Raw genomic sequence first — 19,898 nt, 5'->3', positions numbered from 1 at the left:
CAAAATGACAATATATGCCCATTTGAATTTAATAAAAAAATTAATTTTACTAACGGATTTATTCTAATAACAGTATGTGTAAATTTATTTAAATTTTCTAGGTATTCCTCATGAAATTGCAATTTTAGCATCATATCTAAAGAAATAATTTGAAATGATGAATCTACAAAGAACAATATCTTTGTCTTGGTATGTATACATGTTGAGTATTTACTTACTAGAATATTTATTCATTAGTCAGCTTACAAAGAAAAGATGCTAAAAAGAGTTGATATGGACAAAGCCTATCCATTAAATACCCTAATGGTTATTTTGTCACTTGATCTTTAGAAAGATCCATTTTGTCCACTTGGAAAAGCAGAGATGATTCTTGGCCCAGAAGTACCATAATTGAGTGCCATCAGTGCATTAATATGTCTTGCAAATGATACAAGGCTAGATCTAGTTATTGTAGTGAATCTTAGGGCAAGGTAAAACTCTTTGCCAACACAATGACATTGGAAATGAATTAAGGATATACTATATTATTTACACAAGACTATAGATGTGTGTTTATTTTTATCAATAGATGTCTTCATCCAATCTCATAAGTTTCGCTAATACCGGATGCTTATCTGATCCTCATAGAGGCTGATCTCAAATTGTGCATATATTTTTTTATAATGGTATGGCTATACCTGGTGTTTTACAAAGCAACCTCCTACAACTATTTTACCAAATCATGATAAAATCGTAGTCCTCCATGAAGGAAACTGAGAATGCTAGGGGTTGTGATCTATGATTGGACATATCCAGTAATCATGCAAATTGTCATCGGTTAGAACAAATGTCACAATAATTTGTAAAGACAAAATACTTGTATTTCTCAAATATAAAGAGATTAATTTAATGGAGATAAGAATAAGCACAAGCACAAGCACATTTTGTCAAAACTTTCTGCACCCATGATCTCCAGAAAGAAGGCATCATATAAATCTAGAATATTCAGTCAAACGAGATTCAAATTGATTTATTCATGAAATCACTGCTAAAATGTATTCATCAGAATCTTTTCTATAAAATTGGGAAGAAAATATTCGAGAGCATAACATCTGAAACAAGTTAAAAGTTATTTACTTGAGAGAGGTTGTACTTTTCTTTTCCCCTTTGCCATAGTTTTTATCCCAATAGGTTTTTTCGGAGAAAGTTTTTTAATCAGGCAGTGACTATTAGATATACCAAGTATCATGTAATTTTTTTTGCATCACTAGGTTCTTTTCCTTGTTGGGTTTTTCTTACTAAGGATTTAATGAGATATCTTTTTGTTATAAACATTAAAGGATAGAGTGCTTATGAATGCGGATATATGCCAACGTTGCTATAGTCCAATGGTGAGGCACAGGCATAAAGGGTTGGGAGTTCAAATACCTTCCCTTGCATGATAATTAGTGTAAATAGTAGTGGTTAGTCCAGTTTGTTAAAAAAAGATATATAGGTACATGAATGTGGATTCTTATTTATTAACTCAAGTCAAACTAATTACAACCCCTTTATACGGCAACCCATGGGCTTTTTTTTTTTCCTTCAATCCTTAAGCAATCCATGTGTTGCCGATAAGCCACACATGTTTTGTTTTGTTTGTTTTGTTTTTGCTTTTATTTTTTCACCTAATCTTGTTTTTCTATAAAGGAAAGATGTAGAGATGTAAGTTTTGAGATAACACAAAGCCTAAAGTTGAAAAGAAATAAAATCATTATTTCAACTTTTTTTTAAAGTAAGTTTGGCAAGTATTTCCCATCTGGTTGCTAAGCCACCCATGTTTTGTTTTGTTTGTTTTTGTTTTTGCTTTTATTTTTTCCCCTAATCTTTTTTCTGTATAAAGGAAAGATGTATAGATGTAAGTTTTGAGATAAAACAAAGCCTAGAGTTGAAAAGAAATAAAATCATTATTTCAACTTTTTTTTATGTTTGGCATGTATTTCTCATCCAGTCCCTAAGTTACCCATGTTTTATTTTGTTTGTTTTTGTTTTTGCTTTTATTTTTTCCCCTAATATTTTTTTCTGTATAAAGGAAAGATGTAGAGATGGAAGTTTTGAGATAACACAAAGCCTAGAGTTGAAAAGAAATAAAATTATTATTTCAATTTTTTTTTTTGGAAGTAAGTTTGGCATGTATCTCTCATCTTCTTATTTGCACATTTATAAATATATATATAACACATATTATGAATTATTAATTAGTTTTTTTTTTTAAACAACAACGACAACAACAATGATGATAATTTTGGATTGGAGCCTTGAAAAGGTATTTGAGTCATTGCCAGAGATGGAGATCTTTTTGGAAGCCTTGCACGTGCTTTTTTGAAGGGGAGAATGTACCATGGCGAATGGCTTAAAAGATGCATTGAAAGGCTTGCAACCTCTAAAGTCTAAGCTCAGGTTGTGTGCCCTTTAACCCCCACCAAAGATTGAATGCGGTGATTCGATTTGCATAGCCATCTCATTATCATAAATTTCCGCATTGATACCCACTTTTTTTACTCTTTAACCATATATTTTTCAGAAAATATTATTATACATGTAACAATCTCATAATGAAATAATTATTTACATGATATAATATATATATATACACACCAAGCCAAAAAATTTATAATTCAATGACATTGATTCTATTGTGAAAGACGAGTGAAGAATTTTCAAGTGTTCCGAGTTTAAATTTCGTTGGACATAATAGTCATAACAGGACTCAATGTGAATTCAGGTTTATGGCCCCCACATATTATGTATTACCAAATGAGAACACATGAATTGAATGATTAATTTTTTTTATCTTTGTCTACATCTTTTTAACTAAGATATTTGTGACATTTATCAAATATATCTATATATATAGAGACTAAGTCATGGATGGCTGATTGTGACATGAAACCAATAAAAACAAGGACTCAACGTGTTTGACATATTGACCGTCTATACGCATCAATCTAGTTAATATATGATATTTTATTTGATATTTTGTTATTATCAGTTTTGATTTAAAACAAAAATAATTGTAAAAAAAAAAATGATTGATAAGTAATTGCATAGGTGAACCCTATAAATATTAATTAATGATATCTAATCTTTCATGTACTAAAAAAAATATTATTATTCTATTTAAAACAATTTCATGTACTAATTGGTTGATTAGATATCATTAATTTTGTTAGAGCAATACATACATGTACATATATTGTGTACTTATACATATATACCTTTGAGTATATATACTCATGCATACACTCTTATTGTATTTATATAGGTTGGTTTTACTCTAATGAACACACATTCATTTTGTTCTTTTATTCTTTTATCTATCATGGTATCAGATACAGGTCGATCTTGCCAAAATTGTTTTGAGTCCAGTCTATGACGACGACGTCGTTTGTTTGGATATTTTTTTTTTGTCAGAAATCTATAAGGCCTTTGACTAGCCTTGTTCGATTTTTGACCAACTTTGTCGGTGCACACCTTCTGATCTTGCAACTGAGCCGTTGATCCTCCGCCGAATTGCACCACCACACCAGTTGTTGAGTTACCAACGAACCCCACTTGTCCACTGCCACGTTCTTGCACTAACTGATGTTGCCGATCTGCTATCCGACTCATACGCTGTAGATCTGTTATTCGTATACTATTGACGAGCTCTGCCTGCTACCGACGATCACTTGACGACGAGGCACGCATACTCTCACCGGAAATCTCTATTGCGCTTGGTAATTCTCTCCCGGTTTGCTGCATTCCTCACCGATGAACAGCTGCCTCGACTCATTCATTGAATCACTGACCAATAGACATGCACCATCTTTTTAGGCGCGACTTCAGCATCTCATGTTCCCAAAACCTTGGCATTTTCTCCTTATGTTGACTCTTTGTTTATACCTCTTAACAGTATATATTATATTATATATATATAAACAAAAAAAGCATCCTTTACTTTTCCCATCAAAACACCTCACAAGCTCTAGTCCCGATGCTGGTTGACCTTTTCCCTTTACTTGGATTCCCTATTCTATTCCTTTAACGGTATCTATTATATATATATATATATAAAAATGGCATCATCTTCTTCACATTTTCTATCTCCAATCAATGTCAAATTAAATGGTTCCAACTATAGATAATAGTTTACTATTGTTCACATTGCCTTAATTAGTATGGATTTGTTTAGCCATGTTGATAGTACCTTTTCCAACCGTCCACACCCAATGCATCATGGACACTTAATGATCACCGTACCATGACCATTATCTGTCAGTCTTCTGAGATTGATGTTCATATAGAAATTGGACATCTTCCTACTGCTTATGAAATGTGGGAACACTTGGGTCGTATGTTTGAGCATTCTAGCTTTGCTCGTCAGTATGCCATTTTGTAGGATCTTATTCACGTACAGCAATGTGAGTGTTCCGTCAGGGAGTATGTTAGTGACCTATGATCCTTGTGGCATTAGATTGATTCTTTGGAAGGGTCTATTTGCTTGACATGCACATGTTGCAAAACTCGCACTCAATCTCGCCAAACACAGCGTACCTTCAAATTTTTTATGCATCTTCGTCCTGATTTTGAGGCTATTCGCAGCCAACTGCTCAATCAGGACCCTCTTCCATCATTTGACGATGTCATTCATAGTGTTATTGATGGAGAAACTCGTCTCAGCACATTATCTCCACGGCTTATCCCTACAGACACAGTTCTCACTGTGACCTCTCTACGTTCCACTTGAGTACCCTCCGGGCCTTCTGTGCTACTAGCTCCTGCTTCATCAACCTCTTCTAGGACTTCTGTCATCTGTTATTATTGTAAGCGTCCTAGTTATATGAAGAATCAGTGTCTTAAGCTTCAACAACGACAGCAGTAATAGTCATCACAGTCTCGCCCTCCGCCTCGATCTCTTGCTTCCTCCCCTCATGTTACTTCTGTCTCAGCTTCATATTCTCCTTCTTCTGCTGATCTTCTCTCTCAGGTTGCTCAGCTTACTAAACAAATTCATGCTATGCAGCGCGCCCTACCCTCTAGCATTTCCTCTGTTACATTTGTTGCCTCTGGTATGTCTTCCTCCTCCTGGATTTTTGATTCTGGTGCCATTGATCATATGACTATTGATACCTCTAGCATAGTCTTTATTACTACGCCTTATACCTTTTCCAGTGTTCGCACTACTGATGGGAACCTTCATCCTATCACGCAGTGTGATCGTCTTCAGCCCACTTTATTTGACATTCTTGACGTCCATCATGTCCCTGGCTTAGCTCTCAACCTTCTTTCTGTTAGTCAGCTCACTAATCATGGTCTCACAGTTACCTTTTCTTCCTCTACTTATACTATACAAGACCATCTTCTAAGCTAGAGGATTGGGATCGGGCTTAGAGTTGGCGGCCTTTATCACTTAGATTCTCCTCATCTTCCCACTCTTCTATCTTCTAACATTGCCACTTTTGTATGTTCTCTTGATCGTTAGCACAATCACCTCAGTCACTTATCTAGTTCTCGCCTAAAACTCTTAACAAGTTCAGGTAATCTTGGTTCTGTTTCTTCCACTTTTTCACATCCATGTATTGGTTGTAAACTCGCTAAACCCACTGCTTTTCCTTTCTCTTCACGAGAATCTATTTCTGAATCTACTTTTGATCTAGTTCATTCTAATGTTTGGGGCCTTGCTCCTCTCTCATCTCTTAGTGGTTTCTTCTATTACATATCTTTCGTTGATGATTTCTCATGCTATACTTGGGCTTTATTTAATGCGTTCTCGATCTGAAGTTTTTACCATTTACTCTCAATTTGCACAAATGGTACATACTCAGTTTGGTAAATGCATTAAGATATTTTGCTCTGATGGGGCACGCTAGAATCTCTCTACATCCTTCCGAACATTACTTTTCACTTACAACCCTCTTCCTCAGCAATCTTGTCCTTACACACCTGCTCAGAATTGTGTTGCTCAGAGCAAACAACGTCATATCCTGGAGACTGTACATGCACTACTTTTTTCAGCTTCTGTCTCTCAATCCTTTTGAGCTGAGACCATTCTTACCTCTGTCTATCTCATCAATCGCACTCCTACCTCCATTCTATCTAACATCACACCTTATGAATGTCTTTATTCACTTTCTTCCTCTTATGGCCATCTTTGCACTTTTGGTTGCACCTGTTTTGTACTTTTGCCTGCCGTCGAACGAAACAAACTCTCTTCCCATTATGTTAGGTGCATTTTTTTTTTCTATAGCTCTGAACACAAGGGTTATCATTGTTTTGATCCTCGTTCTCATCGTCTTCGTATTTCTCATCATGTTACTTTTCTTGAAGATACTCCTTACTTTGCTTCATCCTTCCCCAATCTTTCCTTTCTTTAGTTATCTGCTAGTGCATCCTCTTCTCTCCCCTTCGTAGTTATTCCGAGTCCTACTACTACTGTCATTTCTATGTTTTATCCTGATGTCTCCACAGACTTTTCCTTTATTCCTCCTTCCCCTTCCTCTATGTGCATTGATGGATCTGGTGATTAGCCTCTGTCCACTGACCCAACCTCTCCTGAAGATGCTCCTGCTGCCCCCTGTCATTACCTAGGCCACACTCACCGTTCTCCTGTTCTGTATTCACTTTCTCCCTCCTCTACCTACTCTCCCAATTTTCAGATCTTTCTTGCTGCCATTCACTCTCATTCCGACCCACAGTCTTATCGTGAAACTGTGAAACATCCCCAGTGGCGACAGGTTATGACAAAGGAACTTGATGTTGTTCAGCGCATGTATACATGGGATCTCGTTTAGTTTCCATCTGGTGTTACTCCTATTAGTTGTCGATGGGTCTGTCAGGTCAAGACCCGAGCCGATGGTAGTATTGAGCACCACAAAGCACGTCTCGTCTTGTTGCTCGTGATTTTAGTCAGGAGTATGGCATTGATTATGAGGAGACACTTGCTCCTGTGGCCAAGTTGACTATTGTTCATCTTCTTTTCATTATTGCTGTTGCTCATCACTGGCAACTTCATCAGTTAGATGTGACCAATGCCTCTTCGTTACTTTCTGGCATAGTTATCAAACCCGGACCGGCCCGGCGGTCGGACCGGTTGACCCGGTGACCCGGTGCTTCAACCGGTCCGGGTCTTTAATTAGACCGGTTATGCAATCAACCCGTTCTGACCCGCATTGACCCGCTTTGACCCGGTGGTTAGACCGGTTGACCCAGCGGTCGGACCGATTGACCCGGCGGTCGAACCAGTTGACCCGGCGGTCAGACCAATTGACCCGGTTTGATTTGTAATTTCAATTTTGAACTTTGGTTATATATTGGATTGAGTTTGGTTTGATACTTTGATGATAAATTTAAACTTTTATTGTGAATTAGTATTGTTATGTATTGATATTATGTGAAGTTTGAGCTTTTTTCCTCTTTTCTACTACTTCCAAATCAAAGATTAGCAATTGTTTTGTATTTTTTTCCATCAAATTATTTATTTGACAACTAATAATTCATGGATATTATTATGATATATCATTATATAATTAAAAACTAATTTATAATTTTAAAAATAATATTTTAAAATATTTTTATTAACCCAGTATTAACCCAAATGACCTGACGGTTGAACCAATTGACCCGTGACCCAGAGCCTTGACCGGGTCAATGCCCGGGCCGGGTCTGATAACTGTGCTTTCTGGGTTTGGAAGTTGCTCATTCTCATCGAGGTTATTTGGTGTCTTAACAAAAGTACATTTTTGACATTTTTCAACGAGCTGATATCACTATCTCCACACTGCCTCTACTCCTATTGAGTTGCATCACCTACTCTCCTCTTTTGATGGTGAGCTTCTTCCTGATTCCACTCGCTATCGTGCACTTGTTGACGCTCTTGTCTATCTGACCATCACTTGGCCTGATATTGCATATGCTATTCGTATTCTTAGTCAGTTTGTGAGTGCTCCTTGCTCTACTCATTATGCTGTCATCTTATGAGTTCTTTGTTATTTTTGTGGCACTATATCTCACTCTTTACTTTTCTATGCCACATCTTCTCTCGAGTTGGCCCCTATTGTGATGGTGATTGGGCAGGTGATGCTTCTGATCAACAATCTACATCTGGTTTCTGCATTTTCCTTGAAGATTCCCTTATTTCTTGGAAAACCAAGAAACAATCTACTATTGCTCTTTCTACTGCTGAGGCTGAGTATGGTGCTATGTCTTCTACTGTTAAGGAGGTTTTTTGATTACCTCAGATTTTGATGGACTTTGGTGTCTCTTTTTCCCGCCCATATTCCTATATACTGTGATAACCAGAGTGCCATTAAAATTGCTGTCAATCCTGTATTCCATGAGCGTACCAAGCATCTTGAGATCGCTCTTCACTTTGTTCGTCATCATTATCTTATTGGTAGTATTCTTCTTCTTTATGTCGCCTCTACATAGTGAAAAGATCAGTTTCTAGTTGACAAACTCTGAGTTTATGGCCCACTGTGAGTTTGAGAGAGCGTGTTAAAGCAATACATACATATACATATACTTTATACTTATATATATACCCTTGAGTATACATACTCATGTATATACCCTTTTTGTACTTATATGGGCTTATTTTACTCTAATGAACGCCGATTCATTCTTTTTTCTCATTCCTTTATCTATCAAATTTATTGATCATATTATTGGGTGTTGTTACCGTAATTATATAATTAATTCTGTTGTATTCACGAGGGGACTTTGGAAATGATAACTTAGGAATTTGTGGCATGGGAATATTTTATATTAAATTGGCATATTTATTTATTACTTGTTTACCACCTAATTGACGAAAATTGCAATATATATAGCAAATTATTATTATTTTATAAATATTGTTTTTATTATAAAAAATAGAATAAAAATTTTATAGAAATATATAATTTTATATATTTTTTTAAAAAGAAATAAATTAGAGTGAGAGGAGAGAAATGCAACCTGATTGATTATTATTCTTTTAATTCAAAATTTTTATGACAAACTTTAGATTCTAGTTATAAAGGTATGTAAATAAATGACAATGGTTTTTCTATATCAAGTATATCACAAATTGCATTTCAGGGAGGGTATATACACAAAAGAAAAACGCTATAATTATTTGAAAAATAATAAGATTTATGAACTTTATTTGGATTTGTAGAATGTTATAAACTATAATTAATTTATTAATTTATTAATTTTTGCACACCGGTTTGATATAATAAAATACCTATAAATGCCTTGAATGGTTATTATTGGCATACACAAGAAATACATGATATCAGGTACCTTTTAGTTAAAAAAAAATATATATATAAAAACATCCTAATATATTCATCCCTATATTTCTTTCCAATACAACAACAATAATAATAAAAGCCATTAGTCCAAACTATTTGTCGTTAACTGCATGAATTATTTCTTTCCACATTATTTTATTAAAAGCCAATAATATTAAATAAATCAAGAAAAAAAATGTCATTATATAAAGTTTCTACAAACACATGTTACTAAATTACCAATTTTTATTTTCAAATGTTTTTGATAAAATACTCACAATATGCAAACTAGGTGAAAAAAATGGTATCGTTTAGAAAAAATCGAGGGATGCTTTACCTTTATCACTTCACTGGTATTGTTATAACATATCCATATTAAAAAAAAAAAAAAAAAAAATTTGCTGCTTTACCTATGTGTTTAAAAACTGTTATTCAAAACTTCACTTTATGAACCCACATTCTATTCTCAAGCTTCAGATCACATCTACATTGATTTGAAACTTTATGGACAATGAGCACAATGCACTGATGTAACAAGTACATGGCCCTTAATTCACTCTTCCCAAAATACAGGACTCATTAGCTGCAAATGTATATATTATAACTACTGCAAGTTGACAAGTCTATTGACTATTACAAAATACTACTACTACTAATTGCAAATAAATATAATTAACAATATTAACTATAATAACTCTAACAACCCTTTTAGTCCCCCCAAGATTACCACAATCCTCACAAAGTCCCAAGTTATTTATTTTGTTTTATGTCTTCTTATTTAGGTTGATTGATGCCCAAAACGTCGTTCTCTGTGGCATTTTAAGCAAGGAAGTTTATATATATGCCAACCAAAAATTATACAATTTCTCGATACCATCTAATAATGCACATAAGTTAAACATATTTCTTCATGAACACAAACAAGCTCTCACCAATATATGGGTACATTGACTCAACTCACTAGCCAATTTGAGGTAAAACTTATAAGCTCCACCACCAACACTTCACTTTCATACATATCAACCAGTGATAGAGAATCTATGTGCTCCACCATCAACACTTCTTCTTTTCATATGTGATGACATTATTGCCTTTGTAATACTCCGTATGCGATTGATTTTATGCTCTCCCTCTCTCTCTCTCTCTCTCTCTCTCACTTTCATTTTGACAAAAAAAAATTGATGTCATCTCAATCCAAATATGCTCTAGATCTTCTTCTCACTCAGGCGTCCATGTGATTTTCCAATCTCAAACAAGGCAACTTTCCTTTTTTCACTCTAATTGTTAAAGATGCCACTAGTTATAGAAGAACAGAGTTGGTGCTCTTCCATATTCTACAATGATATGACTAAGCATAAATTTCCTTGATGGTAGGGTTTGCCAATTTAAACAAAAAGCAACCTACCATTTATCAGTCTGGTATTTGAGGTCAAAAACAAATTACCTGCTTTTGTTGTTTCTGAACTTTGATCTTCCAGTTGCAGCAGTCTCCTCCTTGTCACAGGAACATCTACAAAGTACTACAAAGAAACCAAAGCCATCAACCTAACAATACTTAAAACTCTGCTCACAGACCAAACTATTTTGTATTTCATTATAATCGCCCAAAGTTATCACAGTTGATGTTATCTACACAAATACTATCATATACATGCTACGCATCTTCAATTACAACATGGCACAACTAGAGAAGAGGACCTACATCATAAAACAACCATAATAGTAATGTAACCCACCCAACACCAGCAAAAAAATCATAAACATTATTGGTTTAAATCATGCAGCATATGTCTAACAAATGAACTTGTGATGTGAAGACTTTGCAACAGCGACTAGAGAGAAGTACTGGGTAAAGAACCCATTAGAATTACAGGACTGCTCCTTTTAGATTGCAGTCGCTTGGCCGGCCTTGCTTTAAGCAAATTAGATAACATTCCTGACAAGGCATCAGATTGCCGAACAAAATGATCCAATACCCCATTGGATTCTGTGTCATTTACATGTATCATCTGCCCAGTAGAATCCTCGCTACTGCCTGCTCGCGATGGCTTACCACAAGAACAGCCATCAAGTTTCCTAAAGCAAGGTTTGTGAAAAATGGATCCACACAAACGGCACCTCATAGCTTCATCATCCTGCTGTTACGAAAAGTGAAGGGCGATGTTATCTACAGATAGTTTCATGTTGAATGGTTGCAGTTTCAAGTTCCAAACCTGAAAGGGGAAAATGAAAGATGAAGGGTCATCACAAGACTGTCGAGCTGCGCATGGGACACCAGCATCACAACACACGAGACATTGCTGGGTAATGTGCTCAAAGATTTTACTAGAAATGGTTTCTACAACAACAGGGAGAGCTGCAACAAGAGAAGATTTTTGAATGAAGTTACTACAAGAAGAGATCCTGAAGAATAGCATAACTATGAAAAACACAAAGAATGAAATGTTTACTTTTAAACAAAATTATATATGCCAATTCTGCACTGAGTTAGAATACGGGTGAAAATGGGTATGAGTATACAAAAATATGTTAACTTGTTTCAAGGAATGTAATTGTATCATGTTCGTATTATTTACCCCTACAGTATCCCTTACATTTAACATGTTTGCTATAGAAAAGGTAAGTTTCATCAAGGACGACATCTTTAAGATCAACTGGTCAAAAACAAAGTGTTAGAGGAAGGCAATGAAATTAGTTGAATGTGAAAAGATGAATCCAATATTTTCATCAACTAATGTATGCGGTAAAACTACAGTGAAGTGACTTGTGTTGTAGTTAGTTGTCCGGCAAAAATTAAGAACTGACAGACAAGCAAAATTTACTAACAATGGATGCTAAACCTGTTTCCCTCTATCAGTGGGGAAAACCAAAACACGACCTCTCTCTAAAGGTCAGCTAAGTTGTGTTATATTGAAAGGGGATTAAATTTACCATCCCCGACGCTCAAAAACATGCTTCCTCTGGGGTATAGCTGGTGTTGGGAGGCTAGAATGGTAGGAATCAGATCAATGCTTCAAACCGCAGAAAAGAAAGGGGCAGCAGCATCATGCATATGGCTTCAGACAACTTATATACTATAATACTATTAACAATTATCACTATTTTTATTTTAATCCCCAATGGTCAACATGCCGTGGAAAGCTCTCTTTTCTTCCACCACAGTAAGACCAATCATGGTCTATGGGCTAATTGGGCAGAAGCACATGTGAAAACAACATCTTTGATACACATTTGCACAATAAAAGATGCTGGAAAATAACCACTGTCAAGAAAATTGAATCACATGTAATCAAGTGGTTTTTATATGGTATATTTTTGGTTGCCATGATCATGGAGACAGTAAATCAAAGCCCATCAAGATGTCAGAAAGCTGGGAAATTAACATACTTTTTCATGGAATCTAATCATACATGAAATTGGTTGACCAAATAAACTGGGTCTTATGGTCCAGCAGTTACAAAAGACGAGCTCCAATATACTTTTATCACTCTTTCAAAAAGGAAATCTAACCAAATAATTTAACAATATAGACTTACCAAATACAGTTCAAAGTTTACAACACAATCCCAATTTTACAAAGTTCCATCAGAAGAAGGACGACAGGTCAAGGGATAGAAATACAAGATGTAACCAAGACAATTTCACAGAGCTACATCAGAAGCAGGATGACAGGGTCCAAGGATAGAAGAAATACAAGATGTAATCAAGTCAATGTCACCGAGTTACATCAGAAGAAGGTTGACAGGGTGCAAGGATAGAAGAAATACAAGATGTAACCAAGACAATTTCACAGAGCTACATGAGAAGGATGACGAGGTCCAAGGATCCAAGAAATACAAGATCTAACAATGACCAGCAAAATTTTTATGCTCAACTACCATAACAAAACATTCAAGAGGTATAAAACCACATCCTCCTTTGCCATAGCAACTCAACAAACCAGCAAGAGAGCAAGACAAACACAACAACATGTGTGATCCATGACTTGGAAACGGAATCTAGTGCATATGGGTGGAGTACATATAAACTAACCATCCAAAGAAAAGGTTGATTGAGATGGAGATGGGGATGGAGATGGAGAAGGATGTTCATAGAGATGGCTAGCAACCAGAGAGTCCATATTAGTTACTAAAATTGTTCTGGTTGAGAAGGACAACACCATTAATTAACTATATGAAATCCACATAAGCTGCATACTGTGATAATTTAGAATTGAGAAAAAACAGATAGTGCTACCATACAGTAGTAATTATGATTGTCTTAAGCAGCAAAATTGTATATCATCTGATCTGTAATGCTGGTGAGTGGAGTGCAGCTGTCACTTATTACAAACCACAACAAAGCAACAAGCATTAGCCAATGTTTCTGAAAGCAACATACAAAAGAGTTCGTCACTTCAAAAAGGATAATGGTCACTCCACCTTGAATTTTGAGGATTAATAAGGTCATCAAATGAGTTGGAGACTAAGAGATGGCTTTTGTCATAGACATATTCAATTTTAAATTGAACAGGTAAAGAATAGTTACACATAATTTTTATATAGTTACAAAGGGTTTAGTATGTTCATACCCTCATCTTAATTCTCAAATCCTAATGACATCCTCTATGCGCTCCACAGATTTTTGCAAATAGAAAGTATCTTCAACTTAAGCATCTTAAGAGAAGGATGGGAATGTGGAGGATGGAAGGCACACAAATCAAGGCGGCATCAGCAACATAGGACTCAACTATGAAGGAAGGTTATAAAGGGAATTTTAGAAGACAAATTTAATGCCAAGGACACTAGTCTATGTTCTTCACAAATTTTTGCAAATACAACATATCTTCAACTCAAGAATCTTAAGGGAAAATTGGGAATGTGAATGATGGATGGCACGCATGACAAGGAGACATCACAGATATAGAAGTACTCAACAAGGGAGGAAGGGTATAAAGGGAATCTCAGAAAACAAATTTCTAAGTATGAATAACTAGTTTTTTCCTTCCTAATTACTCTTGTAAACTCATCCATATTTTAGTGCTTAGAAATTTGTTTTCCTGTATTTCACGTTTATAACGTCATCCTTTTTAGAAAAATTAATTGCTAAGGAATTAATTGTTTTACAAATTTTGGTCCCAATTACCTTGTAATCTAATTTATTTGGGTTTTTACGCACATATGCCCCTTATAAAATTCTAAATTTACATATACCCTCATAAACTTACTCCTTTCAAACTTACCCTTGCAATGTTGAAATTTACATGCATACATCTTTTAGTCAAGTAAACTGCCCATTATCATTTAATAATGGGTGTAAAACAGATGAAATGCCAGAAGAAATTTATGCATTTACATAGACAAGTACAAACCACCTTTAAAATGTTCACGCCTCCATAGGTCATACAGGTGGCATTCAGTAATAGAGATAGGATAATATGGATGAGATAGAAGAATTTTAATTTTCTTGTACATGTTTGGAATAGAATGCCAAAGTCAATAACGCCTACACTCTGTCATAGACTTGTCTCAATTTTAATGTATAAAAATATTGACATGAATTAATTTATTCTACTTTAAAAGTCATAAATGTTTATAATGATATAATTTTAATGTATAAAAATATTGACATGAATTAATTTATTCTACTTTAAAGTCATAAATGTTGGTAATGGACATTATTTTAATGTATAAAAATATTGACATGAATTAATTTATTCTACTTTAAAAGTCATAAATGTTTGTAATGGATATATTGTTTAGTAAATTAGTAGAACAATTATCACTAAGAAGCAATAACACAGAATGTATGATGGACTTCTTCTGACAAGCCTGTCTAATATTGTCTTTGTTGTGTGGTTGCAAGTATAATACACAAGAAAATAATTATGTGCGCTATTTATAAACAACAATATGCATTTTGTTGGTTTACCTGCAAATACTCCCTTAGAGAGATCGACAAGGTCTCGAAGAGCAAAAAAGTCATTGCTTTCAAGAAGATGTCTGCGAAACCCAAGACCTCTTTGAATGGAACCCCGGAATGGGCAGCGAAGATATGGAAACATAGCAGCTATTCTCTTCCTAACACTCATGACATGAAGCAAAGCTGGTACTTTGGAAAATAAAACAGGATTAACTGCACTTACACAGAGCATAGGCTGCAAGAAATATCATAGATGTTACATAGCAGCAGCATGCAGTGTCATTTAGCCAAATCTCAAGACATTCAGGAGTGAAAGAAATCCCTATTAATATAAAATATGCCATGCTTAGAAATAAGTAGCCAAGAGTACCCTGCAGAGAAGATTAAGTTGAACCAGCAAGTAAAATAAAACTAAAACAAAAGCAGGTATGCCACATCTTCTAGCAGTTAACAACATAATCACCTGGTCATAAATTGACTCCAGATATGCTTTGGCTAGCTGAGAAACTGGATATAATGAAAAATCCCACCGATGCAAAACTTTAGCTGGAAGAACAGCAGCATCGTTTGTGTGGCATGAACCGCAAAATAATTGGCCAGTATACTCACACAACCGAGGTTTATGCCATTTAAGTTTCTGTACGAGTTCTTGCAAAAGGGTCTTCCTGGCATTTAAGTGCATGTGGCATCCTGCACATGCATAGTGTTGAGCTTCCAGCAACTGTCTGATAGACTTGTTTGGCTTTAGTTCAACAATGAGGGATATAGTCTTGCCCATCGGGGAAGCAAGTTCTGGAGCGGTCTCGGGAGGATGTTTAACTTCCTCATTTTCATCTTCAGTTTTCTGCAGAAATTGAGGTGTGGAATTGTTTGGTACAACAGAGTTGGAAACAGCTCCATTTGGAGAGAGGAAAAGAGCAAAAATCCTGGGAGCTTCAATAGGAAGTCTGCAATGCAAAATGGAGCGTAAACAATCTTGAATAAGAGTACTTCTCTCAGAAATCACGCTTGGGGAAGCATTTCCAAAAAACTTGAAGGATTCTCTGTCAACATTGGACCATGGAGAAGGGAGAGGAAGACCACTATTTGTAAATAAAATTTTCAACTGTTTATAAAAAGCAAAGAAATCACGGTAACGCCGCTCTATCTCCCATTGATCATTGCCACTCCACACTCTTAATCGGTATGATGTATACTCCTTGACTCCGACTAGTCTTTCTCCCAAAGAAACATCTCCCTGTTTTTGTTTGGCACCAACAACTTCAACCCAATCAATTTTTGAAGATTCACGGGAGAGCAAAAAAGCTTCATCTGTGCCTGATGTAGACGCAGTTGAGCTTCCATCTCGAAAATGTTGAGATTGCTTTGCCGCACCAATTTCCTTAGATAAACTAACCCAAGGTCCCGGGGGTTTCCCAGATTCCAAAAGGATCTCTTCCATCTCAAGAACCATCTCCTCATAGGTATCATTTACACTTGATTTCTTGACCTATAAAATACAGCAAAAGGCAGGTAAAAACACAGCAACCAAAAAAAACAGGAAGATATTTCCATGTATATCCTACCAATTCTACCTGTCAATCTAATGATTCTAATCTACAAATATCAAATACCAAAAGCAGATAACTACAGGAAAATAAGAGGAGATACAAAAAGTCTAAGAATGCACATGCCAATTTAATCAGGATCACATCTTTTTCAGTTTTTCCTCCCTCCCATTTCCTATGTACCTTTATTTACTTAGTTTACACCAATTGTTCTCTTCTTCAGCACACAGCAAGAATATGACTCCTAAGTATACAGGTCTATGACCCTTATTCATATGATGATGCAGCGTATTTTCAGATTTAGCTAGTAAGCTTTCCATCATTCAGTCAGTTTTAAATCATTACAATAACAACAACAACAGATATATATATATATATATATATATATATATATATATAGAAGCTAATAAAACAAGGTTAATAGGACAAAACAGAAACATGCTTTTCTTTGAAGGATCAGTATTGGAGAATCAAATAACTTAAAAGCACCCCAAAGGAAACAATTCTACACTATGATCTAAGAAGATTCACATCCAAGATAGTACTTCATTTTTGAGTTGCTTATTCAAAGTAGAATTTGGTTTAACCATCGCAACCAATTTAACTTGGCAAATGCCCAAAGTATCCTGGTATTCTTAAGATCTACAACAAAAGAATATTTTAAAACTTTTTGAAAAAAATATCATCAATATCAGATTGATGAGTATAAACCGCTTAATATGCGGGTTTTCTACTAATAACTAGGCCTTCCCCAAATACTTCATAATTTTCATCTTCGTATTCATTATCCTAGATCAAAGTATCTTGATTGATATGTAATGTATCCAGCCTTCACCATCCAATAGAGTTTAGTTGGACAAAGGCAAGTTGAGGTTTTGAATAAAAAATGATCTTGCCTACCTGTGCTAGATTTCTTCAAATAGGTTCCAGTCTCTAATCCTTGCATACGAGACTGATAGTTAGATTATGGTTAGATATTCTTCCATTCAATTAAACTTCAGTTATATGAATTTTAGTGACAAACTGACAAACAAATGTAATGCATCCTCCGTCTATCAAAGGCCAGGGAAGCAACATAGGCTCCAGTCAAAAGTAAAATAAAATAAACATTAAACTTTCATAAAGATATTTCTATGAAGAGTTGGGCTATAAAATAATAACAATTGCTGGATATAAAGAAACAAAACAGTAAGTTAGATATTATCATTCTAAATTCACAAAGACCCAGCCAAATATGCTTTTATATCTTTTCATGTAGCATATTAATGAAAAGGTGGGTTGCTCATCATTCTATCTATTAGCCATATAAACTATCAAACATAACCCCTCCATGATGACAACTCTGTGAAATTGGTTTCAATATATATATATTTAGTGCACAGTCCAACACTTCTGACGAAGTTGTATATTAATTACACACCAAATAGTTGTTCATGAACATAAGCCCTCTTCTATTTAAAGATCTCCAAATTCCATGTCTATCTAGAATAAGGAAACCAACAATTCAAAAGATTAACTACCCACATGGCAGCACACTTATTAGATAGGACAGAAACCAGAAGCTCTCATCATAAAGTAAAACCTACAATTGTTAAGGTGTTATGCAACACCAAGCCAAAACTATTGCCCCCAGACACCTCAGTCCAAGAGAACAAAAATAAAAAAAAAAACATGCGTAAAGAACTGACCTCGTCCACTTGCTGACATTCTTCAACAGACTTTCCTCCAACCTTTTTCAAGCAAGTCTCATGCCCATTTTTTCCCATCAACTGGAAGCCAGATGTCATAGTACCGTCTTGAGATCCAATTCCTTCACCATGAAGTCTCATGCTTGTCTCAGAATGCAACTGCTCAGAAGTATTATCGCCAAGTATTTGATCTCCAGAGTCTTCATCTACATCCAACCCAAAAATGGCTAAATTGTCTATAATCTGAGTAGGAACTATATCCCTCATGTCTCCATCCTGCTTCAGTCCATTAAGATGAAGGGCACTAGCATGGTCCACAACTGGTACTGAACTGCTTCTTTCTATGATCAGATGGCCTCGATGCTCATCATTTCTCTCATAATGATACAAAGACGGTGCAAAAAGATCATCATCTCTAGTTTCTTCTAGTTCAAATTCATCCCAATCACTGGCACCAAAAGCAACAGAGGATGTCATAAGGAGAGGGTTTCCAATGTGAGAATTTATTTCCCTGGATGATTGAAAGAAAATCCCATTCTTTTGACGCTGATGGTCGTCATCTTCATCATCTGTTCCCCAACCACCCAGTAAACCATCCTCATCTTCCAAAGACCCATCAATTTGGCGATTACCAGCCGGAGAAGGAAACAAATCCGGCATCTTTCCCCTGATGTCTCCATCATCTTCATCATCCGAATGTTGAACCAATCCACTCTCATCGGAAAAGCATTCACACGGCGCCGATCCACCACCCGGAGACGACTTGTACTCGCTCAAAGCCCGAGAGCAGCTCTCAGCATGGCTGATGCTGCGATCGAGAAGGGATTCAGCGCGGCGTCCTATAGAGCTGCAGACGCTAGCAGTGCCGAGGACGGAGTTAGCGCTGCAGTACTTGTCGAAGTCGGAGCCTTCGCAGGATGAGTAGGAGGTGGGCGAAGCATCGCCGTCCCATGAGCACTCATCGTCGAGGTTAAGGGATCGATCCAGAGAGGCGTTCTTCGCCAAGAACTCCATCTTCATCACTAGTCATCCCAAGAGCAAAATGTGAAGATTGGATTGGATCGGATCGGAGTAGAGGAATTGCAATGAAGAATTAGGGTTTGCCGTGCTCCGGAGTCATGAAAACGAAGAAAGAGATTCGGAGACGTCGCCGTTGATATCCAAAGCCCTAAAAAGATCAAATCCAACACAATTGCAACTCATGAAATCATTGTCAAAATAAACAGATTTAAAAAATAAAAATAATATATATACTTATGGAGTAATTATATTATTAATTGAATTATTTAATAATTAAAGAGAGAATATATATACAAGGGTATAGTAGTAATTTCCATGACTCTGGAATACTTTTCCCCCATTTTTGGGTGAAATAGATTGCCTCTCCATGGAGTAATATTTTTCATGGGTAATTTATGCGTTCCCTGGTTACCAAACAAGGGTTTGGAAATAAGATTCTTATTCCCAAACTCTTAATCTGTGATCCA

The 19,898-nt window shown here is 35.8% G+C and overlaps 1 protein-coding gene across 3 annotated transcripts; it reads right to left on the bottom strand.

Moving 5' to 3' along the window:
* Positions 1-10,846: 10,846 nt before the first annotated feature.
* Positions 10,847-19,611, bottom strand: LOC120251267. 3 transcript variants are annotated; one of them, XM_039259824.1, is made up of 5 exons: positions 18,412-19,611; positions 15,640-16,665; positions 15,186-15,411; positions 11,489-11,631; positions 10,847-11,413 (listed from the first exon to the last, which is right to left on the bottom strand). In XM_039259824.1, the coding sequence occupies exons 1-5, from the start codon at positions 19,429-19,431 to the stop codon at positions 11,108-11,110; spliced, it is 2,721 nt and encodes a 906-aa protein (XP_039115758.1). In that variant the 5' UTR covers positions 19,432-19,611; the 3' UTR covers positions 10,847-11,107. The 3 variants fall into 3 exon arrangements, with proteins under 3 accessions (XP_039115758.1, XP_039115759.1, XP_039115760.1); XM_039259825.1 differs by having other exon boundaries at positions 10,847-11,410; XM_039259826.1 differs by lacking the exon at positions 11,489-11,631 and having other exon boundaries at positions 11,372-11,488.
* Positions 19,612-19,898: the final 287 nt, after the last annotated feature.

The sequence above is a fragment of the Dioscorea cayenensis genome, chromosome 20, assembly GCF_009730915.1.
Source record: "Dioscorea cayenensis subsp. rotundata cultivar TDr96_F1 chromosome 20, TDr96_F1_v2_PseudoChromosome.rev07_lg8_w22 25.fasta, whole genome shotgun sequence".
NCBI classification, from domain to species: domain Eukaryota; kingdom Viridiplantae; phylum Streptophyta; class Magnoliopsida; order Dioscoreales; family Dioscoreaceae; genus Dioscorea; species Dioscorea cayenensis.
The sequence above is the reverse complement of the archived record's forward strand: the minus strand, read 5'-3'. Positions and strand labels throughout refer to the sequence as shown.